Raw genomic sequence first — 19,350 nt, 5'->3', positions numbered from 1 at the left:
TGTAATCCCTAGAGCACCTGATTAACATTCTGGTACAGGCATCTACGGTAGATTAATTGCCAAGCCCAATGAAGCACAGCTCTACTAATTGAAGGCAGAGCTGATGTGTTCTAGTGATATGTAGTCAGGCATAGTATGAAGCCAACAGATGCCACCAATTTAAATTCAGCACATGAACTTCTGTACCTGCTGGATTGGAATAATTTCCAGCGGAATTCCTGTTGCTAAGCCAGACATGGTTATCCTGACTAATTATCAACTGCTTCCACAATAAAGCTCTCTTTTCATGTGTCCAGAATGGCAGGGGGGTGGCAGGAGAGAAGAGCACATGCATTAATGACAACGAAGGAATTAAAGGCTTAACAAAAGCCGATCAGGAAAAAAAAGAAAAAAAAATCACAGTAGCAAAAAAAGTGGGCACATTTCATCAGCATTATAGCCAACTCCCTGTTGGTGAAGACATGAGTGTGAATAATTCATGTATTAAACTCTATGGACTCCCCCAGAAAGAATCTTAGCAGTGATAAATAGTTGTATTTCCCTGACTGGCTTTGCTGCTATTGCTTTACATAGGTTGCCCCAGAAGGTCCTCAAACTAGCTATAGTTCCCCTGCGAAAGGCCCCTTTATTCTGATTTTGCACCGAGTATGAGGAGTTGGCCATAAGCCACTGTCTATGCTAGTGAAATCTGGTATGCCAATCGCTTTTTGATCTCCCTGGCTAGCTCATACCACACCACGTGACCATGCACCTAAATGTTCCCAATGGGGCACATGCAACAGCGCCACCATCTATAGCCAGCATGTGGTCGTCAGTGCAGACAGGAAGTGCTGGTGTAATAGTCCTAATGGCATTGTTAGGCCTTCCACTACTACCTCACAGTGCACAGCCCAGATAAGCTATCGGCTCTTTTATCTGCCCTCTTCTAACAAGGGATTACATTTGCAGAAGCCACTTACCTGTACAAATTGCTCTACCCTCACCAGAGAACTCATTTGTATGCTGGTTTGCCAGCACCTGCTTCTTCTGCTGCACTGTCTGGTGATCAGCTCCTTTAGCAGCGAACGTGTCTCCAGGGAAGCTTTCCCATTAGCATTCTGCCTGCTGGTAATAGGCAGATGTGGGGCACTGACGACCATCTGGGGCAATAAGGAAATCCACTCACAACTGAACTGTGGACATATCAATGAAGCATTACATTTTAAGAGAAACAGATGAGTTGTAGCACAAGAGTTTGAATTAAAATGAACAATGTACTAACATATGATGCGTCACCCTCTGGTCTAGCTGAGACAAGAGATACATAAAGGAGGCTGCCACTTTTACCACCCCTATCCTCCTCTCACCTCCATTATTCTGAGGCTGGACAGTGGGTCTCAGGGCTGCTCCAATTTGTACTGATCCCAAAAAGACAGTTATGCCATCCAGAGATTACCAGAAGGTACAACACTCCAGTCATGTCCTTTCTCCGGCTCCACACACGACACTGGAAGCAGCATAGTGTCAGCTACCTCAGCGCTAAGCTGCTAGAGGAACCTTCAGCTGGCAAGTTAAGCCGGCTTTACATCCTCTTTGTAGTGCAGGATCCAAAGGGGCCATATCGGGAGCCAGAAGCTTGCAGGATATGTCTGAATTCCTACGTCTAGGGCTACAGTCGCCTCGAGGACGACTGTTTCTCCTGTATTTGTGGGGGTTCCATAGTATGTAATAGAACATGGAGACAACAACTCTGTCCAATCTACAGCATTGTTCTTTCTATCAATACTAAAGTCACCTGGAATCGTGACAGAAACTGTGCTTCAAAAGATTTATTACATATATTTGTACATATTTTACACGAATGGAATGTTAAACATAACCTAAATCAATAAAAAAATATTTAATTCATGATTACGTACTGACAGACCATCAAAAAAATGTACCTTAACACAAGTCATCTTCCAATCATACTGCTCAATTACAAAATTTACAAACATGTTTTACATTGCAAATTATATTCTTACTTATGCTCAGGGCAATGAAGGAAGACTTCTTGTCCATTATCATTACAAATAATTGTAGCATTCATAAACTACTACAGAGTTCCATCTAGCACTGTGTGGACACTTAATTTTGTGGAAACAGGTACATGAACCAGTGGCTACACTTCACCTTCTACCATGAGATTGCTGCTTAATGGTAAGAAGAGAGTAGGTGAGTTTCTCAGGCAAGTGGAAAGGTTCCAGGCTGAATCACCACTTGTTAAAATAGGTTGAATTTTTTAAATTAAGACAGTCATTAAAACATCCCATCAATAACTGATGCACTCCTCAAGTGCAGCAGTTTGGCAAAGTCAGTCAGAAGAGTGCTATCCGCCATACAATGATCAGCTTTATTTTGACATGTATTTTAACAGAACCCCTTATACACAAGGCCATACCCGGATGTTCCCATTAATTATCATAACCCTTGGGAGCTTGTGACCACCTATATTTACCATTCAAGTACTTTCCAATATAACAAAGTAGGGGTTTAAAAAAAAGTAAAATAAAAGGAGAGCTTCTGAGGAAAACAAGAACAGGATTCAGCAACCGCCTATTTACTGGTGGGCGGGCGGATTTACTTGCATTTGAAACTCTGCCAGAGTCAACTCAATCTCATCATTGAAAACCTTTGTCAAAGCAGACCCCAGGGCAAAAGTCTCATACAAACATGTTAATTAGAAGCTGACACAAGGAGATGAGCAAGTAGCAAACGGGTAGGCAGCAGGCACACTAGCTACTGTACACTGGCAACTCGTTAAGGAAAGGATCATCGATGCCAGAGCCAGAAAAGGCATACTAGCCAATCAAGTCCAACCACCTGAAAACGCAAATATGCTATAGTTATTTATCGGAACAAATCTCATTAAGTTAGTTTACAATTTATCCAATCGGTGACTCTGACATACCCATTAGGAAAGTAAGATAGCCTGTAGTCTATAGAACACTATACAGTGGCCTGAGAAATTTCTGGAACAAGAATTTCAAAACCTCAGTTTCAATTTCAGAAGCACAACCACAAAACAGACAAATGCACAACTAAAGCACAGTCAGGGTTCTCCATTCCAACAGGGAAAAACATCTTGAATGTGTCATGACAAAGCTGATTTTAGAAGCGTGCAATGCACTTCTCTGTTCAACGTGTGCAATACAGCACAGTGCAAATTCTATATTTCATAAAGAAAACATGGCCACTGTTTTGTTCAGAATCTCCTGCTCAAAACCATTTCAGATGGTAAGAGCTTAACTGGTACAAGCTGCACCCGCTGACAAAAGCAATTGAGAAGTGGTTGACACTAGAGTTCTGACAAACGTCCCTCTTCCAATGAGATCGGGTAATGTATTTCTAATCAACATCAATGGGAGCTTTGTCCAAAGACGGAGGGTAGAATAAATTCCTAAAAATCGTATAGCATGTTAGGGTAAGAGGAGAAAGAAAAAGCTTTGAAGCTTATATATCAAGTTTGAGGGAGAGAAGCATGAACAGCAAAATTTTGCACTGGTCAAATCAGAGCTAAGATAACCCATTGGCACAGATAAATTGGGAATCTTCATGTTAGCACTTCTGTATTCTGTCAGGAAACTCCCTCTCTACCACAGAATTAGCAAATACAAACAGCTATACTGAATCTAAGTGGAATCATTCTATTCCATGTGATAAAGCAGCTCAGATTTCACAAACTTGGAAAGGAACTGAAAGCAACTGCATTTAAAAAAAATATTGTTTGTCCCTGTTTCTTTAGAGATATCAAGATTATTAAGTTTTAACTTCCTTTTTTTCCTGGAAGATTGAAGAGGGAACATCTTAAGCCCTCAAATAAAAGAACAAGAGAGTGCTCAATCTTCCAACAAGAAAGCTTTTCTCCCAAGTTTTTGTCAGGAGAAGTTGGATGATATAACCAAAACACAGTTGCAAAAGTTCTGACTCAAAATTCCTTTTCCCACAATTGCTCAGGTTTTAGTCTTTTCTGAGGTCATAATCTTACTAGCTCTCCAGTCCTTTAGCAAAAATGGAACTCAAAATGAGATACTTGTAACCTTTCAGGGGAGTTTGTTTTGGTTGTTTTTTTTTAAATCATAAAACACCCTTTACATCATAAAAAAAAGCAAAAAAAGATCACAAAGAATTCACTCCCACCATTGTGGGTTACCTTCAAATGCCCCATTTAGAAATACTGCAGTACACTTCCCCTTGCACAGTAGAATTGGGAGATGCTCTAGTTTAATCTATTTAAACTCGTTTTCCCCCAAAATAAAATAGCCTACTTCAAATTTGCAATGGGCTTCACCATCTTTCCTTTTACATTCCACTCAAATCAATGTCTAGAGTACATGCACAGGGAAAACTAGCTCATTATTTAAAACAGAAGTGATAACCGATGCATTAAAGATACAAAAGACAGGATAATCACAGCCCTATAACTATTAGCAGCATGGCTCTCTTGATACCATAAAGGATGATCATATAAAACCCAAATCATAACCACTCCCGATCACCTTTAAACAAAACTTTTACTTGAGACATTTGCTATATAATGAGGTTTTGAAAAACCTCACATAGCTTATGTCTACTCTTCTCTTTTCAGTAAGCAGCATGTATATGGCAAACCTGAGTATGGGAATTAGTTCACTCTTACGTACTTGGGCAAGATATAGGTCAGATGAAAGAAAAACTGAAACAATATAAATTGGCAATCTATATATTTACAGGCAGAAAATGTGGCACATCTAAATTTTATCATAACCCATTGGCTTCTAATGTGTGCAAGTGTGGTCTTCCTCTACTCAAGGAGGGAACACGTTTCCCCCTATTGAAGCACAGTGGTCCAAGATCTTGGTGAGGTGATATTTTTTTAAAATGAGGGTAGGCTTAATTATGTAGTTTTGTGTACACAATTTTTTTTCATAATAGTTTGAGATGAAAGCTTACATACATGAACTTCCACAAGGAATTCTGAATACAAGCTTTTGTTTAATCTTTCCATATCGTTCCAAGCTTTGTCCACATTAAGGATCTAACCCTTCTTTCTTTGGCTCAGTCAAAACTTCCATTGACCTCAGAAGGAGTTTTGGATGAACCAGGAATCTAGGATTAGGGCCCAGGACTGAAGTCATCCTAACAACCCCAAATAGTCCAAAAAAATCCACTCTCTCCAATGGCCAGGGGGGCAAACCTACAAGCAACCACCATATATAAAAGTGACAGCTGCTGGCATGTTTCAACTACAGCATGGACACTGGCCTTAAACTTCTGACAGTGATGATAAATGCTGGGGATTTTGTTCTTTCAACTATTTACTTATGCATTTAAACCTAGAAGATTCAGGTTTTGGAAAATCAGCAGATGAATTGAAAGAGTGAACTACTGAAATCATGCAAATTGTAAACAGATTCATGTTTAAATACTGATCTACTTAATCCCTAAACCAAAGACTACCTACAACCTTGAAGCACAGGACACCAAAATACCCCAAACTTTCATTGTAAATTACATAGGAATTTCTGCTCCAGCTGTTGAGCCCGAAGTTTGTTGTGGATGGAGAATGATGAGCACTAAAGTGTATTGTGCATTGATATTGTATGGCATAAATGCAAAAAAATTACTTTCAGAAGATAAGTGATTCAAAATACCAGGAAAGTAAGCTTTTAGGCAACAACATCCCTAGTAAAAATATTACAGCTGCTGCAATTTTTTCTTCTTAATACAAGGCAGCAAAACAATTCCCTGCAACAGAACCTATACTGTAAACTACTGTCAACCATTGGTCAGGAGAGCTTGTTTGATGTAACTACACAGTTTAAAACATGCCAGAGTCTGATCCTGCTCCCACTGAAATCAAAGAGTATGACTGGGACCTATAACAACAGATTCAATTGAGAGTGATTATGCAAGGAAAAAAAGCCCCATGGAAACTGTACTGTCAGTTGTCAGCATTAACCAGTTTTGATCGTGTCAGATTTGCAGCATAACAAAAGGCATTTCACAGCATAAAGTTTAAGGAAAAAGGTTCTCTAGACTAAAGTCATTTGACAAGCAAAATGGGGGATTCTTATAGCAACAGGGTTTTGGAGCGGAGCCCGGAGCTGGAGCAGCTCCGGAGCAGTGGAGCTGCAGGTTTTTGCCTGGAGCTGGAGTGGAGCCGGAGCACAGCTCCAAAGCCCTGTATAGCAATGCACTAATTCTTCTGGGTGGCAGCAGGTGCTCCTGTACTTGCCCTTTTTAATATGAAAGAGCAGCAACAGAGGAGAAAAATATAGACTTAAGAATACAATGCCAGCCAAATTAAGCACACATGACAATACTTAGACAATTAAGAAAAAGGTGTTGTGCAATTTATTTTTGCTATTGAAACTTGACTAAAAATTGCAGTCACTAATAGTCATAATCTATCCCTGTAATGTGAAAATTCAGAAGCTGCTACATATCCGTTCTTGAAATAAAATAATGTTTTCCTTCTAAGCTGTGATATCTGTTCCATTTTTTTTTTAATTGTGATGTTTTATGGGAACTAATATTTATCCACAGTTTGTTTGTTGCTTCCCCCTATGGATAAATGCAGGTGCATGTTAAAAATACTGTCAAACGCTAATGTCCACATAAACAGATAAGTGATGTTAGGTGCAAATTACTATGGCTTTGCTATCAAGAAAATTCCAATTAAAAAAATTTACGTATAAAAGTGTTTCAAAAGTTAATGTAAATCCCACCCCCGTGTAATATCATTTCTCTAATGCCTAGGAAACTTCACTGTGACCATTTTCACAGTTATTCCCCTAAACCTAAAGAGGCAGCCTGGAGATGAAAGTAGTACAATAAAATAATTACCTGAAACATTTAAAAAAAATACCCGTTAAACAAATTACCTTAACTGGCAGCACTTAAAATTGGTAAATTCTCCCATTAAAAAAAATTGCATAGCTGCAAGATTATGCTTTGCTGCATTTTTTAACGACAAGCTGTAAAACAGAAATTTTAGTACACTTAAATAGCAATACAGCATCCAGATTTCAACAATTCTATAGCTTGATCAATATAAATTAGTCAGCTGCCTTGGTTTTATTCTTTGGACAGCATTCTGACAAAGGTTTAGTTAAAAAAAACTTTGAAATACAGTTTTCCTATGCAGAAGTAGTTTTCATTTCCTGTTCTTGAAGAAGGTGAAGAATGTACTGAGGACAGGGTGTGAATTCAGTGAATAAGGTCACACGGCTAGACTGCTTGCCATTTACTCTTCTTCAGCCTAAGAGAAGATTAAAATGCTTCCACTCAAAAATATGGTGATCCTCATGAAAATGTTTCAGATAGTGTTGATTTAGAATGCATCAATTTCCATTTGGGGTAAGAAGAGAGACAACCATAACCTGTTTCTGCAGAGAACTTAAAAGTTAGACTGAAATTAGTAACTTTGGCCTTTCAAATACAAATCATCAATAACATCTGTGGCGAGAAGATTGTTACAGGATGTGCAGCATTTTCAAAATCCCTGCGTGTCCTTTATATGCATGTTTGGTATGCTGACTCTACTGGCAAGCAATTGGACTCGGCAGTTTTGTTCCACACGTTTGTCTATCTTTGCCTTTTCCAGACACACGGGAACACAAGTCTGAAGCCAAGTATGTTCTCAAATTTGTGTTCAAAGACAGAATCTCAAATCTCCTGCATTTTCTGATCCATGTAAGAAGCTGTGAGAAAACCAATAAAGATGACAAATATTACTTTCCCAGCTAGTTCAGTAAATTATACACAGTAAGGCATTACTTGCTCAAACAAAAAAATCGAAGGAAAATCTACTTTTCCCTACTTCATATTTCCTAGTGTATCACTCCTATCTTCTACAATTTAAACACATTTGATTTAGAATCCTGAGTGAAACATCCTTAAGTATTTTCAAAGATAAACCTCATCGCAAACAGCATCTTGTGCTTCTCCTGTGGGTCAATACACCAGGGATAACACGTGATGCTCTATGTACATGTCCAAGTGAAAAATTAGTCCTAGTCTTGCGCTATGGGAAAAACCGTTGTCCCTGCAGTAATGTGTTCTTTGGCAAGTGTGACAGTGCATAACCCTTGCTAATATGACTGCAGTGTGAGCTACAACACATACTTGTGAAGTAAAAAAAAAAAAAAACAGAACACTGAAACAGTGCTTCAAAAAACCACTACAGTGTTTGAGGCAAAGAGTTCATATTCCCTAATTGCCATAGTGTTTAATATAAACCCTAATGTGTTTTGTAATGGTTGGAGCTGGTAGTTTAGTGTAAGCGAGTTACCTGAAAGAATAAAAATGCCCCTTTAGTCCTTTGACTAACTGGTTTCCAATCTAAACCATTAATGCACAATACTAAAGCAGAAAAGCTTTGTATCTGTGTGAATGGGGGTGGGGTGGGCTGGGCTGTAACATTTTACATGCATGGAAGAAAAAACAATGAATGATCAAATCTGTGTAAAAAGCAGGATCTCACTGAAAACTGTGTAACATCCCAAATGAAAAAGTAGATTTCAGTCCAGAAAGAAATGGTCATTCACTTAAACTATCAAAAATTCTGGGGATTTGGTATATTAAGTAGGCTTAGGTTACACAACAAAATAATCTTAAAAGGCTAATTAAAATTTCAATGGCACTGCTGCTTGTCACTTTGCAGTAATTAAACTGCAATTTACCATTCCAGACTACCGGATGTGAGGGTGTAGAAACCATTTATGAATTCTAATAATTTAAACAGATAGTAAATATACTGGAACTACAATGAATTTATCGATTATTTTAGGTCAAATTTAGATCTGAGTGAATATTTATGTACTTATTTATATAAGTCTTATTACTGACAAGATCAATTAAATATTTAAAAAGAAGTTACCTACAAAAGAGGAATCTTGTCATCTCAATCTGAAGGGTGTTCAGGACAAGATCTATTTACTTCAAACCACTCATCTATGCAGCTGTTGGAACATAAGAGAATAAATGGAAGGTAAGTATATTGATTACAATTACCAACAATTATTGTGTGTACTAAATAATTTTATCGTAGTTAAAATAAAGTGACTAGAAACATTTGAGAGTGGGGGAGGGAGAGAGAGAGAAAATGTGTTTTAAAACCTAAGATACTTCAATTAGAATGCATGGCACAGTATTTTTCAACATTCACTAATCATTTTTAACATCCCAAAATCCCAATAAAGCATACCATGCATTAAACATTAGAGAACTCAAGGTGTACGTTGTTGTAACTGTTTATTTCAGAAGTTTTAACAAATTTACAAATTACTTTTTGTACTTTTCATTTCTTAAAATGTTAATTGTTCCTTTAAAAATCCCTTATAAAAATTACCCAACCAATGTTGGCATATGGCATTTTATCTGGGAATAATATAGCATGAAGAATACTTGCCCTTTATGATAGATGCATAGACAAGGCAGTCGTGCTATAGTATCCCCTTGCTGCAGCTCTTCCAGGCATATTGCACACTCCCCAGCATCTTTACTCAGCACATCCTCTGTAGAAACAGGGCAGTCTTAAATGGTTAAAAAACTCAACACTTACGGCAAAACTTTCATAGCATTAACACAATTATACAACAAAAAATTTTAAAGGTTCCCTTTCAGTACAAGATGTGAAATTAAGCATGTTTATAATGTCTGAGGATGTAAGAGGTCTGTTATCAGGAGTCTTAAGAGATCAAATTAAACTACGGCTGTGATCTAGTCTCTGACTAAACACAGTTGTACAACAAAGGGAAGTACTGTAGGACTAAATAACAAACACGCCACCATACTGAAGTTTGCAAATAAAATTGGTTTTATGGCAGTGCTGCTATAGTTAAGGGTCAGTTGCTCTTAAAATTGACAGAGACAAAGAACCCACCACCACCATCACCCTAGTTCTGAGTTCAGAGCATCTGCACGCTATACAGCATAGAAGCTGTAACTCAGTACCAGTAACAAACACTGAAGTTGGATTCTCAGGACCTTAATGGCTCCAGTTCATTTTATGGGGAAAGGGGTTTTTCCTCATTGCCGCCTCCTCCTCCTCCTCCTGCCCAAGTGCACATATTCTGCTTTAAATACACACTTGAGCTAGAGGCTAAGGCTGAGCCTGGACAAGTGGCTTCTCTGAAAAGAACGTTGCAGACTGACACCTTCTACATCCTCCCCCCCAGAGTAATTAACTAGATAGAGACCCCATTGGCATTCTCTCTCTAAGTATCCAGTCCCTCCTCTCACTTCCTTCCACTCATTCCTTCACTGTATGCCTGACCCCTTCCCCACCAGCTCTCCTGTGAGCACCTGGTTCTGCTGTTGCCTCTCAACTATCAGCCTGTTTCCCCTCCCCACTTGCTTCCCTCCCATTCCTATCATCCAGCCCTTCAAGAGGAACCAAAGTTCTCCATCACTGCAAACTGGTGTATGGCCTCACAGACCCTAAATTCTGCAAGGTCCCCTGATTTTCTGGAATCAATACTATGTCCTGTAGTTAATGGGAAGATTAAGCAGCTGCCAGAAATGCACAGAAGCCATTTTTAAAATGGAAGTTTTCATGAAAAATATTAGAGTGATATAGTAAAAGCTGTATTTTCTGGATACTTTTCTTAGCAGCAGTGCATGATGCAGAATTCAGCATCGGTACAACACAAATCAAGAAGCCTGACTACCCGAATTTAGGTCCATTGTACTGTAGACATAGCCTAACGTGGATTTACACAGTGCAAGGACCATAACCAAAAGGCACATTCAGGGTGCCACAGCAAAAGAGCTGCAATCCATGGCAGAGCTGAATGATGCACTCCTAAAAAGAGTAGTGTGTGTGCTGAATGCCCCTTTTGACTAACTCTTTAGGGTACTGGTTTTCAAAGTGCGAGGCACAAGGATATCACTGGGCATGCAGGACCAGGCAACAGCAGGGAGAGGGTACAGGGGGCAGCCCTTCCCCAGCAGTAGCCTGCTGCTCTCCCTACTCCGCCCCAACAGCTGGGGATTCAGACTCTGCATGCTTGCCCCAGCCCAACAATTCGTTCAGCCAGAGCAGTGTGTATTTTAAACCCTTCAGAGCCTGCAGAAACAAGATACTCTGTGCTGGGGGGAGAGGGGAAAGAGAGGGGAAGGGGAGGAGGAAGAGATGAGGAGTCGTAGTCTGCACCATTCTGCCACAAACTCCTCCAGGGATGGAGCCAGCTAGCATACCGCTAGCACCCCTGGCATAAGCCACCTGCTTCTCTTAGTAAGTCACTTTCTACCCTGGTCCCTGGATGGGTGGGGAAGGGCCTGTTATGTGACTCCCATGGAGAAGGAGGGCTTAGTAAAAATGGGAACCTCTGATTTATGGTATTCCGCACATCACTCCAAAATCAGTGGATTAAAAAAAATGTGCATGTTTCCTTTAAAATTGTGAACAAAGCTTTCAAAGTTTCTATGGCACCTGAGGGAAAGTTCTTGCACCCCCCACCCCCACCCCAGAACCAGAGGGAATCCAAGATGGCTGAGGAGCATGAGTAGACCAACTAATTCTTAAGAAACAACATACTCTAGTAATGAAGAAAAGGAAAAATGCAGCATATATTTGCACTGTTTGTAGGCAGTCTACCAAAAAAAAAGGGGGGGGGCGCATTCCCAGATGGTTTCTGTTGCTCTTTAACAGAGAAGTGGAACTTTACATGAACATTAAGGGCATTTACCATTCTCAAGTGATAAAAAGATGGAAACAGTGCCATATTATCTTGCAGAATCTCACATTTACTGCTGAAACTTCCATCAAAGACATTGAGAATTTGCCCAGAAGAGGGTGCTAGGGGTACACATTTTTCACTTGACCTCTTGAATTAACAGATGTTTCAATATCTGGAAGAAGGCAACAAAATACACACACACAAAAAAGGACAAAGACAATTACATTTGTCTGTTTCACAGCAAGATTTGAAGCTTTCTCCAAGGGTTTACTCATCTCACTGCTTCCCTCCCCCTTCAACTCCTCTCTTTACGGATACTGTCGCAACATGGTTCTCTTGGTCCTCTGAACATATCTATTTTCTACTTCCTCATTATGGCCACAAACAAATGCTGTTAAAAATAACGCACATGCATATATACCACACACACTCAATGAGAAAATTTGTCACAGAACAACTTCACTCTAATCAGAGGTTTCACTACATTCAGAGTTGAAACTGGCACACAGAACTATGCACTGGGTTCTTCTCCCCGGTACACTCAAGCATAGTGTCACTTTAGTCAGTCACAAAACTGACTACAGGAGTCCTGCAGGCTTTTGTATAAAGTACTTTAAAAACAAACATTTACATAACTGAAGACATTCTTACAAGAGACAAAGCCAAGCCCCTGCCAATTTTTAAAAAAATCATTTAATATGGTTAAAGCTCATAAGACATAAAACATTTATATGAATTGCTGTACGCACTATTCTTTACATTATACGCCAGGGTTATTGTATACTGCACAAACTTGTATTCCATAGTCCTGAGACCTGTTTTCTGTATCTTTGCAATACTCTGGGGTAATACAAAGGCAGACATCTGTTTCTACAAAATGTTCTCTCTCTACCTGGTACCAAAAGATACTATTAGACTTTGTAAGAGGTTATGAAGTTTCCAGTGTTTGTATGCTCACCCTTCCAAATATATTGTGAGCAAGTCAAACTTCTTGCATTCCCTCCCACCCACTCATGTGCACAAGGAAAACACTCACCTGCCTAAATCTTTAAGATGTCTAACTGAAAATATCCAATTATAAATGCACAACTTGGCACAACACATTAATAGATTCCAAGCCAACATAAATTGCGCTCATATCTGATAACATCTACAGAATGACGACAGTGAAACTGACTGTAGTCAGGGGACCCAAGAGACTTCATATTTAACGTATATAAAAGAGATGAAATGTAGTCAAATTAGCAGAACTGGGTAAACCATAAAGAATGGGAAAAAAACCTCATGCCTTGATCTAGTCAGAATTCCCAACCATCCCCATTATACCCAACCATCCAGGGTACCAGCCCTAGATCACTCCAGATGGAAGTCAGTTTAAGGTCCATTTAACACTGATTTTTAAATGCATTTGTCATGGAAACGTGGCTAAAGAATATTTTGCTAATCCACTGTAGTGTGCAGCAGCTAGTTACATTTCTCATGTTTCCCTGGCAGTGAAATGATCAAATGATTCCTGCTGTCCCCTCTCCCCCACAGCCTCAGCTCACTGTGCTGGCAGCGTGGCTGGCTCAGGCCGGGCAGTGTGGCTCAGGGGCAGATTTACATGTAAACACAGGGTGCTCTGGCACGGGGCCCCCAAGGCCAGGCACTCTGTCAGCTCAGCACCAGCGCACCACCCGTGGGGGGGAGGGACTGCACTGTGGGGGCAGGAGAGCAGGCAGGTGGTGTGGATGGCAGGAGCACGGCCCGAGGCGGAGCACCAGGCAGCCGCGCAGCTGGCCAGAGAGAAGCTGCGCTTTAAAGGGGAAACCGCCACTTCTCTCCGGCTACGCAGCTGCCCCTGCTCCTCCTGAGTCTTCCGCCCATGTTCGCAGGGCCACATTCCGAAAGAGGCAGGCGGGGAGGGAGTGCACGGGGGGGGGGGGCAGGAGGGTGGTTAGTGGCAGGGCATCCCAAGAGGAGTCAGTCAGGGGACAGGGGATGGTGGGGTGGATAGGGGGTGGGGTCCCGGGGGCGGTGGTCAGGGGACAAGGAGCAGGGGGGGATTGGATGGGTCGGAGGTCCTGAGGCGGGCAGTCCGGGGGCAGTGGCCAGGCAGTTTGGGGTGGCACAGCCTTCCTACCCAGCCCTTCATACTGTTTCACAACCCCAATGTGGCCCTTGGGCCAAAAAGTTTGCCCACCCCTGTGTTAGAGAGACTTCTACTAGCCAGAGAGTCTGATATAAAAGATGGAGCACTCAAGCACGGTTTGCTGTTTCTTACCATGATTTGCCCAAGTCTCCATCCTTATATTTATCTACCTCTGGCTAACAGGATTAGTAGTTCAACTAGTAGGTATATGGTAGATTTTTCTAAAATCTTATCTTGGGATTCATGGAGTACAGTTTACACACCATACCCATACTTAGACTAAAATATATAGTACTGGATGAAGGTACAACCATCTCAGCAAGTTTTCACACACTTTATCAATTTGAAAAAACAACCACAACTTTTTTGAAAAAAAGTCTTTAAAAACTCCCCAGATATAATTATATTAATTATATGTACACAATTATATATACTAAATTAAAATAGTTACAAGCAGAGATTGAAATATTTATACACCACCAACTAGCCCAAGGACTAAAGCTTACTCACAAAGGTGAAAAAATACCTGATTGCCCCTCCGAAGGCCACACCTACCCAAATTCAAACAAACAAATCAGCTGTGTATTGTGCTTTTAATTAGAACATTGACACTCAAGTTATTTAATCAAATCAAGTGTAATTTGCTACCAAGGCTGACCAAATAGTACAGAAGAACATTATTCTATTGTTCTAGAAATACAATTGAAATTTTTCAAAATAATCTATTTATTCACTGAATAGTATTTGACCAACTCTCAAATTGGTTGACCACCACAAATAAGTATTGCCAAATCAACATACTGGTGAAAATTCATTAAATTAGTATTTAATAAATATATTCATCAGTCTATGTTATTACATCTTCTGGTTTGTTATTTTCCCCCATTCCCAGCTTCACTATTTTCTCCTCTCCTTTTCCTACAGAAGATCATGATGCATCTTTACTGAACCTTGCCCACGCAGCAACAAAACAAAGATCTGATTATTTGCTGTTCATAGGATTCTCTAAGTATCAGTAGCAAAAAATGAGAAGACCAGTCAGTTGTCACTCCAACGCAGACTGCTTCTGCTGCTGCTCTTAGCTTGCCAACAATGTTGCCTGTCTCCAGTCTTAGGAAGGCAGGGCTAAAATAGTTACATTTAAGTTCACATTTGTAACGTTTTCTTCAAAACTAGGAGACTGGGAAGCATTTTTTTTTAAATGAAAACTTACATTCTGCAAAAGTTACTGGCTCTTAATCTGGACGCTGATCACAGGCAAGTGGAATTTTCAAGCCTGGATATCAATTGCTTCGGCTAAAATCCCCTATAAACTATTGCATTTATTGAAACCACAAGGAATTCTATATTAATATGCTACATTAGTAAATCTAGAAATTCAGAGTTAAGGTTGCTTGTAAAACCTTAACTTTCCCCCCTTTCTGCATCCTTTAACAGCCAACCACTGGTACCAAAACATATTCACATTGTGCCTTTTCAGACATTTCCATAATGCACCACATAATATACATCACCTGTCCTTACTATTTCAGCCCATACTCTAACAAGCTGCACTTGGAGCCACCTACCAAGATACAAAATTCATCATTCCGTAACGAACCTACTACAACAGTTTGACATTTACCAAATGCCTATCAAATACCTGTCCCTCCCTCTCCTCTATCTATTCCCATTATAGTAGAGATATTTTTATATCCCACCATCTAAGTATTGTGCCCCAAAACCATCACTAACACATCACAATTTTCTATGTGGAGTACAAACACTATACCTATTTTCCCTCTCAATGTTGTTCCAACACCAACATATAAGCAGATATCCACCGTAACTAATGTATACTACACAAACACTGGTTACCATACTCAGTTCTGCAACCTCATTCTCACAAATAAACATATAACTTTACCAATACTACATATAGAACAAAGGTGGAAAAATTTGAAAAATTATTTGAAATAGCATAGAAGCTAATCTACATGCATACTGAGAGGAAAAGGGAGAGAACGTTATTTGTGAACACTTAATTCTGCATTTGCAGACTGTCAACATTTTATTTAAAAGTTGTTTTGGAGAATACAAACTTCACACATGAAAAATGTACCCAGAAATCAATCCTGAGAAATAATTAAGTTCCTCTCTTTTGTACAACACTGACAATTTTCAGTAAAAATATCAGTATTATGAATAAAGCAAAAGCACAAATAAGTTAAATATTTTATAATTAATTATTCAGAGTGGGATCAACTAAAGGCTGATAGCTCTAGACATCTTGATCTAATTCTAAATTGGATTAGCCCTTTTAAATAATTTGAAACAGCAGAGATTTTGTATACCAATGATATTGTTCTGTGGTAATTACATACGTCACATTAGCAGAGACCAGGATTTAAAAATCTACTTATAAATTGTGCCCACTACTTTGAATAAGATTTCAACAAAAAGTGCAATTCTGCAAAGACCATTTAAGTCAAAGTCTTATACTTAACTTTCATGCAGCCAAAGATGCAAAATTAAATACGAATTACCATCTCTAAATAAATACCTCTACTCTAAATGTCAGTCAAGGCAATATGATTAAAGCAAACAGCAAAAAATAATCATCTATATTTTCAAGAGAAAATATTGTTTTTTATAAAAAGGCATCCAAGGAAATTCCATGCTTTACTTCATATGGGAACAGTCACCATTCAGACCAAGCATCCAAAACAAACTAACTATCTTTTACAGCTGTGTAGAAGACAGGCACCATAACTTGATAGAGAAATATCAAGCATTTTACCTGAAAAAAAGACGGTTACTCACCGTTGCAACTGTTGTTCTTCGAGATGTGTTGCTCATATCCATTCCAGTTAGGTGTGAGCGCGCCGCGTGCACATTCGTCGGAAGATTTTTACCCTAGCAACACTCGGTGGGTCGGCTGGGCGCCCCCTGGAGTGGCGCAGCTATAGCGCCAAATATATACCCCTGCCGACCCATCCGCTCCTCAGTTCCTTCTTGCCGGCTACTCTGACAGTGGGGAAGGAGGGCGGGTCTGGAACGGATATGAGCAACACATCTCGAAGAACAACAGTTACAACGGTGAGTAACCGTCTTTTCTTCTTTGAGTGATTGCTCATATGCATTCCAGTTAGGTGATTCCCAAGCCTTACGTAGGCAGTGGGGTCGGAGTGAGATGTTGCAGAATGCAAAACTGCTGAGCCAAAGGCTGCATCATCTCTGGACTGTTGAACCAATGAGGCAAAGGTGTCGACCGAGGACCAGGTAGTTGCACGACATATCCCCTGGAAGGGTAAGTGAGCCAGGAAGGCAGTAGAAGCAGCCTGAGCCCTGGTGGAATGTGCAGTAAGGTGGCTCGATGGAACATGGGCCAAGTCAGAGGCGGTGCGGATGCACGACGTCACCCACGATGAAATCCTCTGGGAGGAGACAGGTAGGCCCTTCGTCCGGTCTGCCAGTACGACGAAGAGCTGGGGCGTTATGAAAGGGCTTTGTCCGCTCGAGATAGAATGCGAGCGCCCTACGGACATCTAGGGAGGGCAAATGAGCTCCCCTCGCGATGAGTGTAGCTTCGGAAAGAAGACCGGAAGGAAGATATCCTGGTTGATATGAAAGGTCGACAGCACCTTGGGGAGGAAGGCCGGACGTGGTCACAACTGCACCGTGCCCTTAAGAAACACAGTATACCGTGGGTCCACCGTGAGAGCCTGAAGCTCGGAGACTCGTCTGGCCGATGCAAAGGCTACAAGGAAAAACTGTCTTTCAGGACAGGTATATCAGCGAGCATGTTGTCAGTGGCTCGAATGGGGCAGTCATAAGACTGGTTAGAACCAGGTTGAAGACCCAGGTTTTGACGGGGCGGCGAACTTGGGGGTATAAACACTCCAAGCCCTTGAGGAATCTAGAAACCACAGGGTGTGAGAATACGGTGCGGCCACTCTCCCCTGGGTGGAAGGTAGAGATGGCTGCCAAGTGTACCCTTAATGATGACTGCGCCAGGTGCTGCTGTTTGAGAGACCAGAGGTAGTCCAAGATGGAATGGATCGGAACCTCGGTGAGAGAAACATTGTGCATTTCGTATCTGCAGGAGAAACGCTTCCACTTGGCCAGATACGTTAACGGAGTGGAAGGTTTCCTACCATGCAGGAGAATCCTGTAGAACCGAGGCAGAACAACGTAACTCGGATCGGTTTAGCCACGCAGCAACCATGCTGTGAGGTGCAGGGATTGCAGGTCTGGGTGGTGAAGTCTGCTGAGATCCTGCGTTATGAGGTCTGGGCAAAGAGGCAGGGGAATCGGGTTGGCTACCGACAGGTCTAGCAACATGGTGTACCAGTGCTGCCTGGGTCACGCTGGAGCGATCATGATCAGGTGCGCTCTGTCCCTGCGGAGTTTTAGCAGGACCCTGTGAACCAGCGGGAACGGTGGAAAAGCGTACAGCAGACGGCTCGTCCATGGCATCAGAAAAGCCTCCAAGATCGAGCCCGGGGAGAGGCCTTGGAATGAGCAGAACTTCTCTCTCTCTTTCTGTTCTCGCGAGAGTGAAGAGGACTATGCGGGGAAAGCCCCACTTCCGGAAAACGGAATGGATAACGTCCGGAGGAATCGACCACTTGAGAGACAGGAGGGATCTGCTGTGGCGATCCTCCAGAGTGATCCGGACCCCTGGGAGAAAGGATGTTACCAGGTCTATCGATTGGGCTGTGCCGAAGTCCCGGAGGTGGATAGCTCCCTGCAAAGAGGGGAGGACCGTGCTCCTCCGTGCTTGTTTATGTAAAACATGGCCGTTGCGTTGTCTGTGAACACCGAGACACAACGGCCTTGCAGGAGCTGCCGAAACGCCTGGTACACAAGGCAGACTGCTCTCAGCTCCCGGACATCGATGTGCAAGGCCAGCTCTTGAGCCGACTGAAGGCCTTGAGTGCGAAACTGACCCAGGTGAGCCCCCCCAGCCGAGAGATGGGGCGTCCGTCATGAGGGACACCGAGGGGTGAGGTGGATGGAACAGCATCCCTGCACACACCAGGGAGGGCGTCGACCCCCAGTCGGGGGAGCCTAGGACGCTCGGGGGGATCGAGGCGACCATGACTATGCTGTCTCTGCCCGGGTGGCACACCGAGGTGAGCCACGATTGAAGTGGACGGAGGCGAAGCCTGGCATGATTGGTTACGAACGTGCAGGCAGCCATGTGACCCAGGAAACCCAGGCAAGTGCGAGCCAAAGTTGTCGGAAAGGTCCGTAGACCTTGTAGAATTGTTACCATTGCGTGAAACCGAGGCTGAGGTAAGCAGGCTCTGGCGAGACTGGAGTCCAGGATGGCCCCAATGAATTCTATTCCCTGTGTGGGAATCAGAGTGGATTTCTCTATATGGATCATCAGGCCTAGACGCAGGAATAGATCCTTGTCGACGCCCACATGACTGGTAACTTGGGCCCCGGTGGTCCCTCGAATGAGTTAATCGTCTAGATACGGAGAACGTGTATCCAACGGTGGCGGAGAGAGGCGGCGACTACAGCCATGCACTTTGAGTACACTTG

General features: G+C 41.8%; 1 protein-coding gene across 2 annotated transcripts in view; it reads right to left on the bottom strand.

The window, feature by feature from the left end:
* Nucleotides 1–1,793: 1,793 nt before the first annotated feature.
* The window catches only part of ZNRF2 (zinc and ring finger 2), an 87,785-nt gene continuing 70,228 nt past the window's right edge, over nt 1,794–19,350 (bottom strand). The window contains exons 3-5 of one of the 2 annotated variants that reach the window (XM_045005619.1): nt 9,413–9,518; nt 8,886–8,963; nt 1,794–7,703 (exon numbers count right to left, since the gene is read on the bottom strand). In XM_045005619.1, coding sequence (XP_044861554.1) covers nt 8,906–8,963; nt 9,413–9,518 — 164 coding nt within the window. In that variant the 3' untranslated portion in view covers nt 1,794–7,703; nt 8,886–8,905. Of the gene's footprint in view, nt 7,704–8,881; nt 8,964–9,412; nt 9,519–19,350 lie in introns of both variants that reach the window. The other variant, XM_045005620.1, reaches the window with a different exon arrangement.

This window comes from Mauremys mutica, chromosome 2, assembly GCF_020497125.1.
Source record: "Mauremys mutica isolate MM-2020 ecotype Southern chromosome 2, ASM2049712v1, whole genome shotgun sequence".
In the NCBI taxonomy this organism is placed as follows: Eukaryota; Metazoa; Chordata; order Testudines; family Geoemydidae; genus Mauremys; species Mauremys mutica.
Note: the sequence above shows the minus strand (reverse complement) of the source record. Positions and strands in the feature narration are given on the sequence as shown.